Source organism: Tachysurus fulvidraco, chromosome 1, assembly GCF_022655615.1.
Source record: "Tachysurus fulvidraco isolate hzauxx_2018 chromosome 1, HZAU_PFXX_2.0, whole genome shotgun sequence".
Classification (NCBI taxonomy): domain Eukaryota; kingdom Metazoa; phylum Chordata; class Actinopteri; order Siluriformes; family Bagridae; genus Tachysurus; species Tachysurus fulvidraco.
Window position 1 is genome coordinate 11365193 of NC_062518.1, and position 20350 is coordinate 11385542.

At 44.9% G+C, this 20350-nt stretch overlaps 1 protein-coding gene across 4 annotated transcripts in view; it reads left to right on the top strand.

Annotated features, from left to right (window-relative positions):
* The window catches only part of cbfa2t3 (CBFA2/RUNX1 partner transcriptional co-repressor 3), a 54106-nt gene extending 33924 nt beyond the window's left edge, over positions 1-20182 (top strand). For 3 of the 4 annotated variants that reach the window (XM_027132996.2, XM_047822275.1, XM_027132999.2), the window contains 10 exons: positions 1001-1242; positions 1626-1715; positions 3083-3264; positions 6513-6793; positions 7124-7209; positions 9077-9212; positions 9477-9545; positions 10229-10282; positions 14011-14201; positions 14920-20182. In XM_027132996.2, coding sequence (XP_026988797.2) covers positions 1001-1242; positions 1626-1715; positions 3083-3264; positions 6513-6793; positions 7124-7209; positions 9077-9212; positions 9477-9545; positions 10229-10282; positions 14011-14201; positions 14920-15294 — 1706 coding nt within the window. In that variant the 3' untranslated portion in view covers positions 15295-20182. The remainder of the gene's footprint in view (positions 1-1000; positions 1243-1625; positions 1716-3082; positions 3265-6512; positions 6794-7123; positions 7210-9076; positions 9213-9476; positions 9546-10228; positions 10283-14010; positions 14202-14919) is intronic. The other variant, XM_027132997.2, reaches the window with a different exon arrangement.
* Positions 20183-20350: the final 168 nt, after the last annotated feature.

Below are 20350 nucleotides of genomic sequence, written 5' to 3' on the forward strand. Positions count from 1 at the left end.
TTGAAGCCGGGTGTATCTCACTAACATGGCCCGACACATCTCTCTACCCTATATAGCAATGACAGGCTGTGTTGTTTCACCTGTTGTGCTTGCAGCTCTCCACTAAAAGCAGAGCACAAGTGCACCGTCACATGATGAAGTCGCATGTGTGCAGCCTGGAACGGAGAGATTAAACAAGGCTATTTTACGAAACGTAATCAGTTCGTATTTTAAATAAATACATATACACAAACTTTACTTTAACTAAACTCCAAAACGCTTTAGCATGTACTGCTGATAGGGATACATGAAGTGACATGATGGCTTCAAGATGGCTTTTTTGTTTTGTTTGGGTTTGATTTTTTTGTCAGTGTATCCTGTGGTGTTACATAGGCACGTACTGATGATTTGGCCATGTATGATTTGGACATGTATGCTTATCTGGTAGCTGTAAGCTTATATTACTTATTAGCTACCTTTAGCATTGTAGCTCCTGTGCTTCATTAATAAGGGAAGGCTTCCAGATATTGTATGTTTGTCTGAACTGGTTCTTTAAAATTTCAGGAGTAGCCCTTATGCAATAATGTCAGTTTTAATGTAAAAATGTAAAAGTTTGTGTGTTTTCTTCATCTGGAAGAAGGGAAAATTTTAAAAAGATGATACACTGGGATAAGGCGATGAGGGCTAAACCCTAAACCTGTGAATCTGTTCCTGGGGTCCCGATTTAGCTGCACACCTGCTAGAGGAAGCCGACCAACGCGCGCTATTTTAGACCTCTCTTTAACAAGTTCCTCTTATAGCTGTGTCCCAGTGAGTGTCTGGGTGTGTGTGTGTGTGTGTGTGTGTGTGTGTTAAGATTGTCCACACACATGCTGCCACTCTCAGACGGCGATGAGGCGCTGTGCAGTGCCCGAGTTTTCTCTTTTTAGCATGCGTGTGCCACTCAGGGCCAAGCCAGAGAGAGAGGAGAGTGAGGATGATGAAGGCTTCTGTAACAGAGCATGCCTGTGTGTGTCCTCAGTGCTGAACGGGAGCAGCCACTCACCAACCGCGCTTAACGGAGCTCCCTCCACCCCCAACGGCTTCAGTAACGGCCCAGCCGGTTCGTCCACAGCGGCTCTGCCCACGCAGCAGCTTCCCCCAGCGTGTGGAGCTCGACAGCTCTGCAAACTCAAACGCTTCCTTACCACACTGCAACAGTTTGGTAATGACATCTCACCCGAGATAGGGGAGAGAGTGCGCAGCTTGGTGCTCGGCCTCGTGGTGAGTTTGTGTGTGTGTGTGTGTGTGTGTGTGGGTGACTGCAGCCCTCTGTCCAAGCTCATGTTTAGTCTGCATTTTATTTAATTTATTTACGTATGTGTGTGTTGCCAATGTGTGTGTCTGCATTTCGTTTCCTTCACATGTGTGAAAATGTCCTCTACCAACGAGTCCATGTTCCCTTCATTTAATATTCCTTGTGTGTGTGTGTGTGTGTGTGTGTGTGTGTGTGTGTGTGTGTGTGCTGTATGTTTTAATATTCGTATGTGATAGTGTGTGTTTGTGTGTGTGATCATTAATATCTGTCTATCTGTACAGAAAAATAAGTTAATCGATCTGCTCTGTGCGTGTGTGTGTGTGTGTGTGTGTGTGTGTGTGTGTGTCAGAATTCGACTCTCACCATAGAAGAGTTTCACTCCAAACTTCAGGAGGCCACCAACTTCCCTCTACGACCGTTCGTCATCCCTTTTCTCAAGGTGAGAGCCTCCAACACATCTACCAACTCACCCACACACATACTAACATACTCACACACATACTCTATCACACACACACACACACACACACACACACACACACACACACACACACACACACACACACACACACACACTACACTTGTGTGAAGAGCTGCTCCTTATGGCACACCATATGGGGTAAATTCTGAAACATGCAGGCAGAGTGATGAACAAGTGGAGGGTGGATGGATGACGGCCAGAAACACACACACACACACACACACACACACATGGTGGGAGAGAGATAGAGGTTTTCTGATGACAGAGTCAGCGAGAGAGTTGAAGATGAGAGAACGGATTCCTCTGTCCCTGCTCCGCCTCCCTGCACTCTTCTGTCCTCCGTCCATCCTCTGGCTTGACCCTGTGAGAGTTAATGATGTTGCACTCCTCTCTCCCTTTTACAGTATCACTTCCCAGTATGCTGAGTGTTACTCCACGCTGATATTGCCTGGTGTGTGTACCTAAACACTCCATGTCAATATCCCACTTTTGTGAAATTAAAGTTTTGCTACAAAAACGTACAATAAAAATGTAATTACACAGAGCATCATCTTAGTCATTTCACCAGCACTTCAGCAGGAAATGTTGCTAATCACAAGAGTCGTGTCCCGTTTCTACTGTCGTTCCTCATGCAAGCCAAACTGTTATCCTCATTAGCAAGCAGATTTTTTTACACTCGTGTCTTCCAGGCAGCAAACAGCAATGTTCCTACGCATTCCAAAAAAACAAATTCGCGATCCAGTGTAGAGAGACACTGTGTGTGGGGTAGGTGTGAGATGTGTGTGTGTGTGTGTGTGTGTGTGCGCGATCCCATATTTCACCAAGAGGCAGATTTACTGGCAACATCCAGCACATCAGTCACAGAGGCCAGAACATCTGTAACAGCTGCAGAGTGTCACACTGTCAGCGGCTGAGAGAGAGAGAGAGGGAGAGAGAGAGAGAGAGAGAGGGAGAGAGAGAGAGAGAGAGAGAGAGAGGGAGAGAGAGGGAGAGAGAGGGAGAGAGAGGGAGAGGGCTTCTCCTATACAGTGAGCCAAAGATAATGTCTGGTTTATTTCAACTTCAACCCTCGCTCTTTTCACTTTCTCTCTTTATTTTTGACCTTATTCCCTTATTCGCCAACCTTCTGAAAGCATCTCTTTTAGCACTTGAACTTTCTGCCCTTCTCTCTCTCTCTCTCTCTCTCTCTCTCTCTCTCTCTCTCTCTCTCTCTCTCTCCCTCTTTTTCTCCCTCTATCTTCTGTATCTTATCCTTATCACTCCTCTTTATTTATATGTGTATATTTATCCATCTTCCTCTGTGTGTGTGTGTGTGTGTGTGTCAGGCCAATCTGCCTCTCCTGCAGAGGGAGCTGTTGCACTGTGCCCGTCTGGCCAAGCAGACCCCTGCTCAGTACCTGGCTCAGCACGAGCAGTTGCTGCTGGACGCCAATGCCAACTCGCCACTTGACTCATCCGAGATCCTCCTAGAGCTCAACGAGCACGGAAAGAGGAGAACGCCCGACAGGTACGCAAAGCCTCGCTCCCACGCTCACGCTCACACACAACACACACTAGTGCGAGCACACACTGGACACACAGATCCTTTTTTTCCCTCCACCTCTTTGTAAACTGGCTTCTCCATAAATCCATGTGCAAATAAAAATCTCTACAGTCAGGCAAAGAGTAGAAACACAGACAAGCGCTGTAAATGTCATCATAACCCTCTCATCACTTACAGACTCACACACACACACACACACACACACTCACTCACTCACACACAGCACCACACTAAAACCGAGTTATGACACCTGTTTCTGGAACAGAGAGGAAGGGATCGGTTTAAAGTTATTAAACGTTGGTTTGTTTGAATCAGTGAAGGAAGGAATAAGTTTTCGTGTGACGGAGCAAAGGGGAAATCGTTAGAGATACATTTTAACATGATTTTAAACTTTATCATTTCTGTATTTGTGTTATGTCAGAATTTAAAAGCTCCATACAAGTAAACTGAACAATAGGATGTGTGTCAGAAGCAGCCAAGGTTTCAGTATCAGACCTGGTGAACACTGTGAGACTGTAACATGCAGTGTCTCTCCTTTATCTCTCCGTTTTCTCTCAGTTCTCTCTCCAGAATTTCCTCACTTATGCATCTGGCTGAAAAATCTCAGGAAAAAAAAAGGAATTTCCTCTCACTATAGGTTCACTTTCTGTTTCTCACTAATTACATTTATGTTGTGGTGTTTAAGACAGCCACATACAGTAGGTCAGGTGAATCTTGAAGAAGGTTGAAGCATTTCATTTTAATACAGAAAGGAAGATGACGACCACCATACAGACCAGAGTGAGAAATATACTAGTGTTAGTGATGTTAACCTGCCTGTAGACACACACACACACACACACACACACACACACACACACACAAAAAACAAAAAAACAAAAAAATAGAGAGAAGAGAAAAAAATAAAAAAAAAAAAAGAGGGGATGAGGGAAAAAAAGAAAAAAGAAAAAAAGAGAGAGAAAGAGGAGAAAGAGATAGAGAGCGAGTAGGAGAGGAGAGAGAGGATAGAGAGAGAGAGAGAAAGGGAAAGAAGGGAGAGAAAGAGGAGAGAGAGAAAGGGGAAAGCGGAGAAGCAATGCAGGAGGAGAGAGAGAGAGAGTAGAGAGAGAGAAGCGAAGATCTAGAAGCGTAGAAAGAGAGAAAGAAGGAGAAAGAGCGAGAGTACCGAGAGCAGAAGGGAGAGCGGAGTGATAGTAGAGAAGAAAGAGGAGATAAAGTGAGGAGAGAGAGAGGAGAGAAAGAGGAGAGAAAGGGAGAGTAGAGAGGAGAGAAAGCAGGAGGGAACGGAGGCGAGAGAAAGAGTGAGAGAGAGCGGAGAGAGAGAGAGAGAGTCGACTGATGCTCTCTATCTCTTCTATCTCTTCGTCCTCTTCTCTCTCTCTCTCTCTCTCTCTCTCTCTCTCTCTCTCTCTCTCTCTCTCTCTCTCTCTCTCTCTCTCTCTCTCTCTCTCTCTCTCTCTCCTTTGAGTGCCCTGGTTGCTGCCCATATGTTATGATGTGTCCAGATGGTGATGTTCTAAACCTCTGATCCTGACACACACAGAGAGAGAGAGAGAGAGAGAGAGAGAGAGAGAGAGAGAGAGAGAGAGAGAGAGAGAGAGAGAGAGATGTAACAAACACACCTCCAGCTCCAGCTGCTGCTTTGATTTGTGAGATATTGGGCTGGATTTTACTAAGAGGCGAATGTTTTGCCTTTTTCCCCTCTCCCTCCTCTCTCTCTCCCTCCTTCTCTCTCTCTCTCTCTTTCTATCTTTTTCCCGATACACAATATACATAAGTGAAGAAAAAAGTTTTGATCAAGTAAAAACAAGTGGTGTATTATGGGTGGTTTATTATTTTACCATCTATACAGCTTCTGTAAAGTCTAGGAATCATTTCCAGTTCCAGCGATACACACCATAATCTCGTATGGATTTGTTATCCGGAGCAGGATTAGCCGTTATGTTACTGACTCGGGGACGCTGGGAAGCCTCACTGACGCACGTATCCTAAACATGTCTTAACACACATATATGAGGACAGACGTTCTGGTGCTGTTGTGGTCAGAGCAGGCGAGGACGCTTCACCTCTGAACACGGCGCCGAGCTAAACAGATTAATTTCAGAGGCAGGATGGCCAGATGGCTCACACACACACCGGTGTCATCGAACATCTGCCAGAGAGAGAGCTCATACTGCGCTGTGGAGAGAGAGAGAGAGAGAGATGGGGAGAGAGAGAGAGAGCAAGAAGAGAGATCGGAAGAAAAAAGAAGGGAAAGACAAAGTGGTAGGGAGTCTGGGGAGGGAAGGAGAACTCAATAAGCAAGAAAGAATGTGAGAAGGACTGAGAGAGAGAGAGAGAGAGAGAGAGAGAGAGAGAGAGAGAGAGAGAGAGAGAGAGAGAGAGAGAGATATAAAGATGAGAAAAAAAGAGCGATGAGTAAAAGGAGGAAAAGAAATGTAGACACAGAGAGGGAGCACTGGTGAAAGAATAAGGAGAAGAGAATTTGTAAAATAGAGGGGAAAAGAGAGGGAATAGAAGAGAAAGAGAACAGAAGGATATGTTGAGAGTTTTACAGAGGAGAAGGAGACATGGACAAGTGGAGGAGAAGAATCCAAAGTAAAGAAAGTGAGTGCTGACTGAGATGGAAGAGAAGGGAATAGATGTGCAGGGAGACACACGACGGAAGGGAGTTAGTGAAATAATGCGAGAGGGTGAGAGAGATTAAATGGGATCTTCACAGAGTGCATGCATATGGCACACAGCTGGACTCGGTGTGTGGAGAGACAGAGACAGAGAGACGCATTAGGGAGACATGCAGCTGCTTCTCTGGCTCTGCGCTGATTAAAGGTGCAGACGATTTTAATGTTCATTTTATACCAGACAAGAGTGTTTACATGGGAGATACTAACTTCTTTATTTCTGCTTTAAGCCGCTGCATTCGACCGTGAGGTCAAATCAGACAAGGTCCTAATGGTCCTAATGTCATTCGTATCATCTGTGACGTCTAAGGTAGAGGAAGGGTTCGTTGTAAAAGGGCTAGAATGGCCACTCGATATTTAATTAATTCACACTGCAATTTTCCAGATGAAGGGTCAGATGTGCTAGAACTTTCTAGCAGTGGGAAGTTTCTAGAAGATTAAATCTCATTCATATCACCATGTCGGCTCTCATGAGGTTAAATGTGGATCACTGAGTTTTGAGTTTAATCTTCTGTGTCTGGCTTTGTGCAGGACCAAAGAGGCAGGAAGCGAGAGGGATGCCTTGCACACTGAGCATATAGCCAAGCGGCCGTGTACAGTCAGCCCAAGCCAGCGCTTCAGTCCAAGCAGCGGCATCGCAGCCCACGGTCCTCCTAACGGCCTGCCCACTCACCCTCCCAATGGCCTGGCCCACCCGAGTGCCCCCGGCCCACAGCAGTACCGCCTGGAGGACATGGCCATGGCTCACCACTACAGAGACGCCTACAGACACGGCGAGCACAGGGACTCTCGCGAACGTCACCGCCAGACAGGTCAGACACACAGACAAACAGAGATGCAGTATTTCCTGCCATTTTGAAAGATTTATAACTTCAGAAGTCAGTAGCTTACTTCATTACCTGAGAGATCATGAGTTGCGATGCAATGCTCTGACAGGCTTAACCACCTAAAGCCAGTGTATTGTGTAATCAGGCTTTAACTGTTTCGAACATGACATCATGTTCTGTAGGTGGGCTTGAGCCAAAATGATGCTTCAGGTATATCTGGGAAGCAGCTGTCGACTGCAGAACCAGGAGAGCTGATTTAGTTAGGGCTGCAGTTTCTCTGATCCACATGCTCACTCAGGTGTGTGTGTGTTGCAGCTGTTCATGGAGCGCGTCAGGAGGAGGTCATCGATCACCGGCTCACCGACCGTGAGTGGGCTGAGGAGTGGAAGCACCTGGATAACGTACGTCTGCGCATCGGTTCATGTTCACACACCTGGTAGCTCTGTTGGGTACGAGGGAGAATGTGTGTGTGTGTGTGTGTGTGTGTGTGTGTGTGTGTGTGTGTGTGTGTGTGTGAGTGTGAGTGTGAGTGTGAGAGTGTGTGTGTGTGTGCGTGTGTGTGTACAGGTAGATCCGAAAGCAGCTGAGATTGTGTGATGACTGAGTTAAGAAGGTCTTCGCAGGCTTTCAGTCTCACACACATATGAATGCACAAAATCACACACACAAAATCACACACACAAATATAGAGCACAAGTTAAAAAAAGGGGCACAGATGGAATGAAGAACCCAACGGAGGAGATCCAGCTGGGCTGAGCAGCTGAGACACGGGCTGCAGTTACGGAGAGCAACCGGCCTGTGCTGGGTCTCGGCCAAATTAGACACTCCACTGAAAATAAATATAGCCACACACACATGCACACAGAGAGAGAGGTGGGGAGAGAAAGAGAGGGAGGTAGCGAGAGAAAGCATTCATACACACACATACACACACACAGAGGAACATAGGAACAGCAATGGAAGAGGACAGAGTGGTTAGGGAATAGGAATGAAGGTAGAAGAACAAAAATTAGGAATGGAGACTGCATTACCCTGAGACAGATTGGGGGGGGGGGGGATTTTGGGGGTTGGGGGTTGGGGGGGCAGTATGAGCAAAATTTCTCAAACTAAAACAAACAGGTGTCAATTCCAAATAAAGTTTAGTCTGTCCAGTTGGAAGACACGAAGAGGAAGTGAATGAGTGCAGCATGCTGAAGAAGGAAGTGTGGGTGGAGCAGTGAAGAAGAAAAAAAGGAAGAAGAAAGGATGGGCGAGTAGATGAGAGCGGACATGTGGCAAAGGACAGGACAGAAGGAATAATGAGGATAGGTGAAGGGATGGAGAAAAACGAGGGATTGCTGATAGTTGGACAGGTCCACAGGGGCAGGTTTGGACAGGGACAAAGACAGAGTCATAGGTAGATGCATGCAGACTGGGTATAGCAGAAGAAGAAGGTGGAGACAGACTGATAGATGAGTAGACCTCTGGGACAGAGGGAGACAGAGAAAAAGGAAGAGAGCGACAGAGATATGGAACGAGAGTGAGATGTGGGAGTGAGAGGGCAGGATGAATCGGTTTGGCCCCTCTCATTGGTCGCACAGCTGTTCCAGCACTATTGTTACGGCTCTGTTGTGTTTATCCACTAAAACACTCACAGCACCACTGTCTCTCTTTCTCTCTCTTACACACACACACACACACACGCACACACACACACACACACACAATCACAAACACATTTGAGCAGATGCACACATCCTACAAAGCACTTAGGGTCGCACCTGGACAGCTCTAATGGGTTTCACAAACACTGTGTCGCTCTGAACTAAAAGCCTTGTGCCTGCGCTGCTATCACACACACACACACACACACACACACACACACACACACACACACACACACACACAGCAGGAAGTTTTTACAGCACATCATCCCATAGCTACAGGTGCTCCTCTGATCAGTCATAAATACACCTCTCTCTCTTTCAGTCTCACTTCAGTTTCCTTCAGCGTGCAAATGCACAATCAATCATATTTTACTACTCGGCATGATTTTTTGTGTTTGCAAGTAATTGAGTTTATTCAGCTGTGAGATTAGTTGGCTTTGCTCATTCCTCATTACTATTTTTCGACCATATGTTTGATTATGTCTTCAATGATTGCATTGATAGATTTCAATGCTCTACAATAATTAGTCTAAAAAGACGGATATAAAGATCGTTACCGTAGACGTATAATAATATTCTCTGTGTGTGTGTGTGTGTGTGTGACTCTCTCTTATTCTCTCAGTTGCTGAACTGCATTATGGACATGGTGGAGAAGACGAGACGCTCTCTGACCGTGCTGCGCCGCTGTCAGGAAGCCGACCGTGAGGAGATGAACCACTGGATCCGGCGCTACAGTGACGTGGAGGATATGAAGAAAGGTTGGAGTTCATCTCTGTTTTAACTTTTCTTTATGGTGACGTTTCAGAGCAGCTTTATGACGGTGGTTTAGCTTTTAAAAGCGCTCACAGACATGATTTATTTAATATCAATGTGTACAATAAAATGATATACTATATATACAAGTGCCAGTGCTGTTACATGTATTATGCATGACATGTTTTTCTTAAGTTTGACACTGGAGCTATGAAGAAGTCTTAAAATGAAGCAAAATCTTAAAGTAACTGTCTCGCTCTGTATAACAGACATTCATCGAGACTTCCTTCATCGACCTCCGTCCGGCTACCTACCTGAAGAGATCTGGAGGAAGGCAGGTAAGAGTCTCGCACCATAACAGACTGATCTGCTCTCACACTTTCACTCACACACACTTAAGGCCAGGGCTGGGAGAGCAGAGGATTCTGGGTATCATTAGGGCTGAGTGCTCTCCATCTGTCCCGGCTGTGAAAGACGACTGCAGTTAAAAGTGCAGTGGAAATGCAGCACCGTGGAGCAGCAGCCACAGGGGACGAGGGAAGTTTGAGGACAGAAGGAATGAAAAGACGGGTAGCTGGGTAGATGAGAGGAAGGACTCATAGCTCTCCTGCTTTTCAGAGTAGCAGCTGTGGCATTGAGAGTAACGATCGGTGTAAATGAAAGCGAACAGGAATCAGCAAAACGAGTTGTTGGATTTCATCCCTAGAGTTAATCTTTTATACCGCTGATCGTGATCCCGCTGCAGCTCGCTCCCCGTCCTCGTCAATACAGCATCAGGCAGAATTGGAGGTAGGTTTTATTCCTTTTAGGGTGACTGACATAGAAGCCCACAGGAGTTTGGTGATACATACTTTTAGGAATCAGCTTAAAAGGATGCACTTACCGTACACCACACGAAGGCCGCAGCTGCTGAAAATCGGTGTCTGGGAAGCGGGTCGCTGCTGCTGCAGACCTGCAGATCTGTGTGCTGCATTTGCACTGTTTTCCAAAGCCCTTTTAATTGCAGTTGTTTTTCACGCAGGTGCCCCCAGCATCCCGCTCTCTCCTGCAATAAAGCAACTGCACAACAAACAGGGTGAGTAAGAACACCCAGAACCTGCCGGCCGACTGCCTACCGCTAGGCTATAAACGTGTGTGTGTGTGTGTGTGTGTGTGTGTGTGTGTGTGTGTGTGTGTGTGTGTGTGTGTGTGTGTGTGTGTGTGTGTGTGTGTGTGTGTAGTGTGTGACTATTATTTTTTCTTTCAAAAGGAATGTATTTGTTTTAAACACCCCTTATCTCTTATAACGGTGAGACTGAGACTGCACTTGTAAGATATATGACATCGAAGACCCCCATGAAACAAGAGGTGTCATCATTTGTGTTTATAAAAAGCAGGATTCAAACCTGTGCCACAGCGTCAGGCGCAATACTACACTACAGAATATTACATAACATGTATAATAATAGACTGACATTTAAACTCTGTTAAGTGAATCAGTGCCAGTACAGTAAAGGATGAACCTGTGTCAGAGAAGGACAGGAAAATAATCCCTTCAAGATACTAGTGGGATTAAAACTTTAAAACTGGTCGTCGCCCCGATTCTCTATTACCTGCTAATTGCTGCATCTACTCCGGCCTCTCCTTGAAAAAGAATTTAACCTGCAAACTAATCTTGGTGGTGCATGCGCTGTCGGATAACTCAGAATCACGGTTCTCACTGATAGAGAGTATGTTGAAAGAAAGAAAGAAAGAAAGAAAGAAAGAAAGAAAGAAAGAAAGAAAGAAAGATGAAGGTAGAGACAGGATGAAAAATGGAGAGATGTGCGTGTGAAGGTGTGGAGAGGGCAAACAGAATAATAAGTAGCTCTCCAGCTGAGACAGATGTGGCACACCCACCTACCCACCCACCCCCACCCCCACACGCATACAAACACAAACACACATGCACACACGCACGCATACACAGACACACAAATGCACATGCACACACACATGCATACACACACATATGTACACACACACAAAGACACAGGCATATACACACACACGCATACACAGACACAAAAACGCACACACACGCATACACAGACACACAAATGCACATGCACACACACATGCATACACACACATATGCACACACACACACAAACACACAGGCATATACACACACACGCATACACAGACACAAAAACGCACACACACGCATACACAGACACACAAATGCACATGCACACACACATGCATACACACACATATGCACACACACACAAACACACAAGCATATACACACACACGCATACACAGACACAAAAACGCACACACACGCATACACAGACACACAAATGCACATGCACACACACATGCATACACACACATATGCACACACACACACAAACACACAGGCATATACACACACACGCATACACAGACACAAAAACGCACACACACGCATACACAGACACACAAATGCACATGCACACACACATGCATACACACACATATGCACACACACACACAAACACACAGGCATATACACACACACGCATACACAGACACAAAAACGCACACACACGCATACACAGACACACAAATGCACATGCACACACACATGCATACACACACATATGCACACACACACACAAACACACAGGCATATACACACACACGCATACACAGACACAAAAACGCACACACACGCATACACAGACACACAAATGCACATGCACACACACATGCATACACACACATATGCACACACACACACAAACACACAGGCATATACACACACACGCATACACAGACACAAAAACGCACACACACGCATACACAGACACACAAATGCACATGCACACACACATGCATACACACACATATGCACACACACACACAAACACACAGGCATATACACACACACGCATACACAGACACAAAAACGCACACACACGCATACACAGACACACAAATGCACATGCACACACACATGCATACACACACATATGCACACACACAAACACACAAGCATATACACACACACGCATACACAGACATAAAAACGCACACACACGCATACACACATACGCAGTGTGTGAAGATAAGTCTCAAGCCTAGGGGCAGGATATTGACTGGGATATGACGTATGTATAATTAGACTAGTGTGTATGAGCACAGCACACACGTACCTGTATATATATACACACACACCACTTTACTCACCGAGACACAGCTGGACAAACTGTCTTTATACCTCGCAATTAACCCTCTTTTAGTGTCACTTGATCCAAAATTGAGGGACCAATCAGCATCTTTGCTACATGCCACTGAGCAGGGTAGGGTGTTAATTACCTAATTGTATCCGTCTGCACTTGAAATGGTTTTTTTTCACTCCTTTATTTACATTTTTACATGTCACATGTCTGTACATATGTAATGTATACAGCAGATGGTCCTGTAGGCTTGATCGCAGGTTGGACGGACAACATCGAGCAACGATAGACATCTTTTTGAGGACGTAAACTATACAGCATGCGATTTTGTCCATGTATCCCATGTTGCTTTAAAGCTTGTGTTAGGTTCACACTTCGGACCCTTTGGTACTGTTCTAATTGTTGCTAATTGACCCGGGACACTACTGGAGTTTTAGAGCACTACAGAAATAAAACTAGATCATTTAACAATAAAAATCTATTGTAGTCACTGGATGTAAAATGCATGACAGAAAGGTTTAAATGACCCAAAAATAGACTGAAGAGGTTCCTGAATCTGTTTAATTTCGTCCTAATGGGCTTCAGCTGTCCACTTGATTAGCTTGTTTGCTTAATCTCATGTCCGTTAGCTGGATTTAGCAGGAAACCTAGAAAGTGTGAATTCTTTCATATTCAATCATCAAACTAATAAAAGCAAAGAGAAAGATGATCGTTATGATGTACAGTGTTTGGAAGCAGTTTTTTAAAAACACCCGTCTCACCGGAGTGGCTAAACGCAGCGCTCCGGACCGACCTGTTCGCATTAAGCTGATGTCTTCTGATCTATTAGCCAGAATGAATAAGATTAGATGAATTTGCAAGTAACAGCTGGAACAGCAGACCTACTGTACAAAAGAGGCAGGTTACAATTATGCTAATCTTGCACCTGCTCGAGGGCAAATAAGTGCATCTTCTAGTCCAGAAACGTCGGTATGTGTGTTTAGTGATTGCAATAAAGAAGCAAACCCTCATAACACACTTTCCAAACACTCCTTCACAGCCGTCCAGCATAACGCATCCTACGCGCCAGGTCGTTTCTCTCCGAGCTAAAATAAGACCTAGCGTGTGTAAATGAGGAGCGGCTGGGGAGCAGGAGAGCGATTATCACGGCCATGAACAGTGATGCGTTCGCCCCTAATGAGCCAGGCTTCTATTTTCGACCGCATCCAAACGCACCTGCCTGTCCTAAAAAAAAACTCACACACACACGCACCACTCACTCACTCACACACACACACACACACACACACACACACACAATGGCGTTTGTAGAACAGAAGACGCCGGAGAGCACGGCATCCTCACTTCGAGGTCTGATGTGATGTGGGAGTTCCCTCTCAGCTCTCAGAGGGAGAAATCAGTCACCAAAGTAAATTCAGTTAATAGACAGGTTTGGTATCAGAGAGAGTGAGTTTGAAACATCTGCTGTTGTCAGTGTTGTAACCTGATTAATTATTTCAGGCGACTTTTTCTGACAGAACGTTTTAAATCTTGGATGATGTACACCTGTTCGGAACGATAAAACGAGCCGAGAGCTAATCTGTCTTTTTCTGTCTATCTTTTTCTCCTTCTATCTCAGAGGAGGCAGTGAACGAGGTGAAAAGACAGGCCATGTCTGAGCTGCAGAAGGCTGTGTCTGACGCAGAGAGGAAAGCTCACGAGATGATCTCAGCCGAACGCTCCAAGATGGAGAGAGCATTAGCGGAGGCCAAGAGACAAGCCTCAGAGGACGCCCTGTCCGTCATCAACCAGCAAGAGGACTCCAGTGAGGTGTGTCTCCTCGCCCTCTCTCTCTCTCTCTGTCTCTGTCTCACACACACACACACACACACACACACACACACACACACACACACACACACACACAATCAGCTGGGCCTCACCGGGGTACTTTCTGCCTGCGTATCATCTCTACCTGCACCCACTTCACACAGCATGACCACTCACACTCTCCACTGTCCTGGAAATAGCTCCTACACTCATGTGTGATGAAGAGAGCCTCTTTAAGTATGTGTTAGATGAAGAAGGCATCCGACACTCACAGAGACGCACTCCATCACACGCTCACTTCATTCCTCTCGATCTCCGAGAGTCTGCCTCTCCTCCTCTTTATCTCCTCCTTCTGAGGATACAAATGCTGTGACAATGATAAAGATAAAGCCATTTTAGTTTAGATTTATGTTAAACAAATCAATTCATTCTCGGAGCAGAGATATTGTCATTCCAGCATACACTTACTCCAGCTAGGGAAATATTATGCATTAGGCAAAGACATAATTTTGTATATATATTTGTCTTTGTTCTTATTGCCCTTCTGATTAGAAACTTTCAGAAAGCTGTGAAATGTTTTGTATTGTATTAACGTAACAGCACAAGTCAAACATGAGCTCAGCCTCTTGTGGTTACTTTGGGAAAGACAGAGCTGTTACTGCAGTAATATACGTGTCTATGTGCTTTACTAATACATTTCTCTCCCCCTTTATCACAGAGCTGCTGGAACTGCGGACGCAAGGCAAGCGAGACGTGCAGCGGCTGCAACACGGCGCGGTACTGCGGCTCCTTCTGCCAGCACAAAGACTGGGAGAAGCACCACCACGTGTGCGGCCAGACTCTTCAAGGGCTTCCTGGAGGTGCCAGCGTTCCTCTGGGAACTCCTTCCTCATTGTCGTCCTCTTCTTCTTCTTCCTCATCCTCTACCAGCGCTCCGCCCACACACTCGGACAGCACCGCCCCGGGCCCTCTGTCTCTGGTCGGGCCGGTCGGCGGTGGAGGAAGCCCCAAAGACAGCAGCTCCAGCTCCAGCAGTGTGTCGCGTTCCACCACCCCAGCCACACCTGCCCTGCTGGATTCCTCTTCCCGCTGACCTCTGACCCCCAGTCTGGGCACGCTCACCGCTAACGCTAACGCTAACGCTGCTGCTGCACCTGCACCCAAAAGAAGATGAGATATGTTCACCACGAATCCTCGCACTTCTTCCCACCTTTACGAGTTTCTCACTTCTTCTCAACTACCTGGAGCTCTTATTTAACCCTAGCTCTATATTTATTAAAATTTGAAAGGGTTCGATCTACCGAGGACGTAATCAGCCATTTTAACCGCGTCTTATACGAAATAAGGCAGCAAGAAATCTATTTGAGCTTGGCTTTACGAATAATTTAAGCCCTGTATATACGGTCAGCTCAGTACGCATGGAGGCAGTTCACACCTCACACACTCCGTTCTCTTCCACAGAGAGCAATGGGACTTTTTAGAGAAGCTTGAATAGGAGTTAGATTCCTTTTGTTGGTCTAACATACGCAAATTTCTCCTCCTGTCTGGGTTTGTACGGAGGGTCAACAGACTTCCCAGACCTCCCATCCCAGCACTCCGTTCCTCAAACCATGAACGATCTTCTTTCACCGGTTTGTTTTTGGCTTTAACAAGAAAATCCAAAAATAATGATGCTAATAATAATAATAATAATAATAATAATAATAATAATAATAATAATAAAGAATAGACCTGATAACTACCTTGCTAGCGAGCCAAGAAAAACCCTACACCGGACTCACCTCTCTGTTCTGATGCGAACCCAAATGAAAAAAAAAATACATGATCCAAACCTTTTTAATACACTGCCAAAGTTTCACGGAGACGCACTCGTCTTATAACCAAACGCGAACGAAGCAAAACCTCCTCAAACCCAAGTCTGGTTTCTTGTCGAGAGGCAGCAAGGAAAAAAGAAACAAATTCAATCCCTGCCTCAATCCTCTCACTGTGCCCCCCCACCCACACCCACCCACCCTCTCCCTCCATCCCATCCCCTTACTGGCTCAGTTACCCACAATCCCCTGCTCTAACCCCAAGGAACACGGTGAAGTGACACGCTATCCGCCTCTGCTCAAAGCAAAAAGACATACAGGCGGAGAGAGAGAGAGAAAGCAAGGACGAGTGGACCAAACAAGATGCATGGAAATGAATGCGCTCTTGGCCTCGAAAGAAAATTGGCACCAAAAAAAGCCAAAAAAAAAATAAAAAACCCACAAAACCCTCTTAAAGAACTGAAAACGTCTGTGCAAGGATTGCACTCCAAGGACGAGCCTTTTGAAGCAATTCTCCGTTTTTTTTTTGTTTGTTTTTTTGCATTGTTTTTTTTTCTTTTTTCTAAAACTCTCCCAGTTTTACGGTGAGCTGTAATTTTCACTCTCCCTCCTTTTCCAAAGCATGAAGAGCAGACTGCTTAAAAAAAAAAAAGAAAAGAAAAGAAAAAAAACAAGAAAAAAAAAAACCTGTCTCATAAAAAGCGGTGTGGACTTGATTTCTCTTCGATATCTCTCTCTATCCATCTCTCTCTCTCTCTCTCTCTCTCTCTCTCTCTCTCTCTCACACTTTTCTTTTTTTTTCTCTCTACCTCCTAACTACTTTGTCCCTCTGTCTCGTTCCCCTCCGAGCGGATATCCGAGAAGGGATCAAACGTGTAGATACTGCTTCTTTCTGGTTCTCGGTGTCTTTGTCTCTGACGTCTCCTTGTGCTGTGACTTTTTATTTTATTGTTTTTCTTTCTTGGTCTTGTTCTCAGTTTGGGCCGGACACGTAAAGACGTTTTGAAGGGAGAAATGTGTAGAGTAGAAACTCCTCATGTATTTTCTAATCGCTCGTGTTTTGAGACAGCGAGAGGACGGAGGTGCAATATGAGAAGAGAATTCAGCTACTGAACGGAACCTCAGAAACCACCCTTAGGGTACCTTATAATATAAATCTACATATAAATCTATTTAAAATAACAACCGTAACTTAATGTGAATGTATATAGTATTTAAAAAGTAAGAGGTCCAAAAAAAATGTGTTTGCCAAATAACAGAAAGTATAATGTCTACAAATCATTTCTCAGTTCTGTTCCTTTGCCAATCAAAGCAATTGTAATTACTCATTCAGACCCATGCGGGTTTTTTTTGTTGTCCCGTCCGTTTTACTCTGTATATTGTGTAATCTGTAGATGTAGACGACAGAGAGTCCTGGCGTCCCAGGCGTCCGTGGGTCAAAAAAGGAAGGCGCTCGTGCTCGGTTTGATCCGTACTTCATCACCACAATATTTTACCGATCGTTACCGTGGCAATCAAAGAAACAGCTTGTAAATTTGCTGCCTCTGGAAACATCAGGACTTCAGCAGGTGAAACGGGGGAGGCGAATGTCAGAGTCAGTGACTGACTCATCACTGCTTGTACAGTTGATTGCCAGACGTCTGAAAGAGAAGCGGCGCGATTCGAAGGAAGCGTGCGTTCATGAGCACCACCTTGTTAACCGTCATGCTGATGATTTCAGTGTAACTGTATAAATGGCGCACGCTTTGTCACTGAACTAACCTCCGGCATAGTCATGGTCTAAAAATCTGACACCAGACTCAAGCTAACACTTTTTTTTTGTCTCTTGTCTATAGTGCGGTACACTGCTATGGTGTTTTTCTCCAGATGCAGTCTCCAGATGCTGGAGGCCTATAAACACATTGAAGCAGATTTAAGTGAGGTTTAAGTTTTTATTAACGATGGGTCATATAAGGAAAGAAAATATGCCCAATATGAGAAAAAGCCTTTAAGATCTAAGCGAAGTCCGTCACGATGAACGAATTGTGGGTTTATTAAATGCACTCCAAACACAGGCAGAAACATTTTGTGCACTCAGACGTCCTGTCCACATGCCATACCTCTAACACGGACCAAACTTGAAGGTTTCCTGCTTAGTGTTCCTATTTAGCGCTCTTTTTGATGTCAACTCCTTTAATTTCAGTATATTCGATACTGAATGATCTATTTTCTTATTTCTAAATTAATATATGAAGTCTGTCACCTGTTCAGTCCGTATGTAAAGCTTTTTTCCACTTATGTATGATGAAGCAGAAACTACAGAGCTACGTCTGACTCGCTCGCGTTGTCTCCCCGCTCGTTCTTCTTCGGCTTCCTCGTCAGCTACCTCCAGTCCAAGAGCGTGAGATGTCACCTGTCTCAGAGAGCCGTGCCGCTGGCAGACATGCAAACCCTCCTCCATCTGACGAAGCAACGTACATTCAGCCTGCATATGTTACTTTAGGGCTAGGGTTAGTATGAACACAGCTGAATCCACAGCTGTTTCAGTTGAGTTTTAGTTAAACATTCAGCATATTAACATGTCCCATAGTTATCCAAAAGAACAGACCAAAGCACCTCTGTATGCTGGTTAATGACAGATTTCTGAACATGAGCTAGAGCGAACTAAGATCCCTGAACCAAAAACACACACTCCGAGCACAAGACAGCACACTGAACGTACAAGCTAGACATGTGCCTATATTGTATATACTATCATATACATTGTGTAATATATTATTCCTGTATGCACGCAGAATATTCAGAAAGCATCCAGTGTAGGCGGCATGATAGACAGCACGGGTGACAGGTTTTTTTTAACAAAGTGGAGACTGTGGTTATTTTAACATAAAAGCCTTACAGTGTTGTAAATAGGGACAAGACATAGGCAGGTATCGCGCCATGAGAATTGGGCACATGTCTAGAATTGGAATCAGGCGAACGGGAACATGCCACTCGAGCGCGTGCTGGAGACAAGACAGAGGCTTCTTAGTCATGATCTCGCCATGTAAACTACTTGAATCTTCCAGAGCTTTAATCCGATACCACGAGCAAAATGAAGGCAGAGGATACACACACACACACACACACACACACACACACACACACACACACACACACCTCTTTCACTCCTTCTCTGCGATTTGCATGTCTGCTCAGCTCACGATTTAGGTCGTACGAGGCCTCTATTGGTGTCCCATCGTTTCTCCAACCAAAGTCAAACCAAAAAGGAAGAGCCTTCTGATGTACTCTTCCACCGTTTGTGTGTGGGTGTGTGTGGGTGTGTGGGTGTGTGTGTGTGTGTGTGTTTTCTTGGGTGCAGTGGGAGGCACGGCTTCTCTGAACTGATTTGCGAGGGCGTCGAGGCTGGGAGACATCCGGGGCTAAATCTTTCTGATGGCGTGACCCTCGGAAATGAAACAAAACCTAGACACATGAGCTCTATAGATCTAAGACTCTGTAGACCTTAATCTGAAACCATGGTCAAATTAGCATAACATATATATTTAAAGTAAGATATTCGACGAGGGCTTTTTTTTCCTATCAGTTATTTCTTTTACTTTAATTATACCATCCATAAAAGGTATAGGTGGTATGTTTTTTAGGGGAAATGCATGTGATCAGAAGCTCTTTGGACACTCTACAAGAGGCCCTTTATCAGTGGCCATCCATAGCTCATCCTGTTGTAATGTAAACCTCACACACTAACGAGACTGAGAACGCTATTGTTAGCAAAGCCGGAGCGGACACTCGATCTCCCTAGTGCTAAAATAGCTAGAGACTTTTTTTTGTTTATTTTTTGTTTGTTTGTTTGTTTTTTGTAAAGATACCTAAAGATGAAGGTTTGGTTTGACATGTTTAGGGAAGCGTTATTTACTGTATTGTGCAATACATTGTTACAGAAAAGAGAACGTTGTTTCTGTAGGAAAAGGTTGGTGTGATGAACCTGTTATCAGTCTCTAGATGAAGTGAACTGTGCCAGGAGAAGTTTTATTTCTTACTTGCATGCTCTCCTCCCCAATTTTGCTGCCCCTTCTACCCCTTTTACTGTGCGCTTCGTTGGATATGTGACGCTGTAAACATTCTAAATCAGGTTATTGTCTGTGTTGAGATATGTATCTGTGTAATTAAAAAAGACAGCGAAATACGAAACATCGCTTGTGTGGTTTGTCCTTCATTTCCTGAGCGATCATTCAGCATGACGTTACGTCCCCAGATACCCACCGAGGAACATGAATGAAATGACTAGGGCCTTGTGTGAGAGGTAAAACCTGTAATTTACTCGTCAGGATCCACTTAATTCAGTTAGGTCTCTGTTGA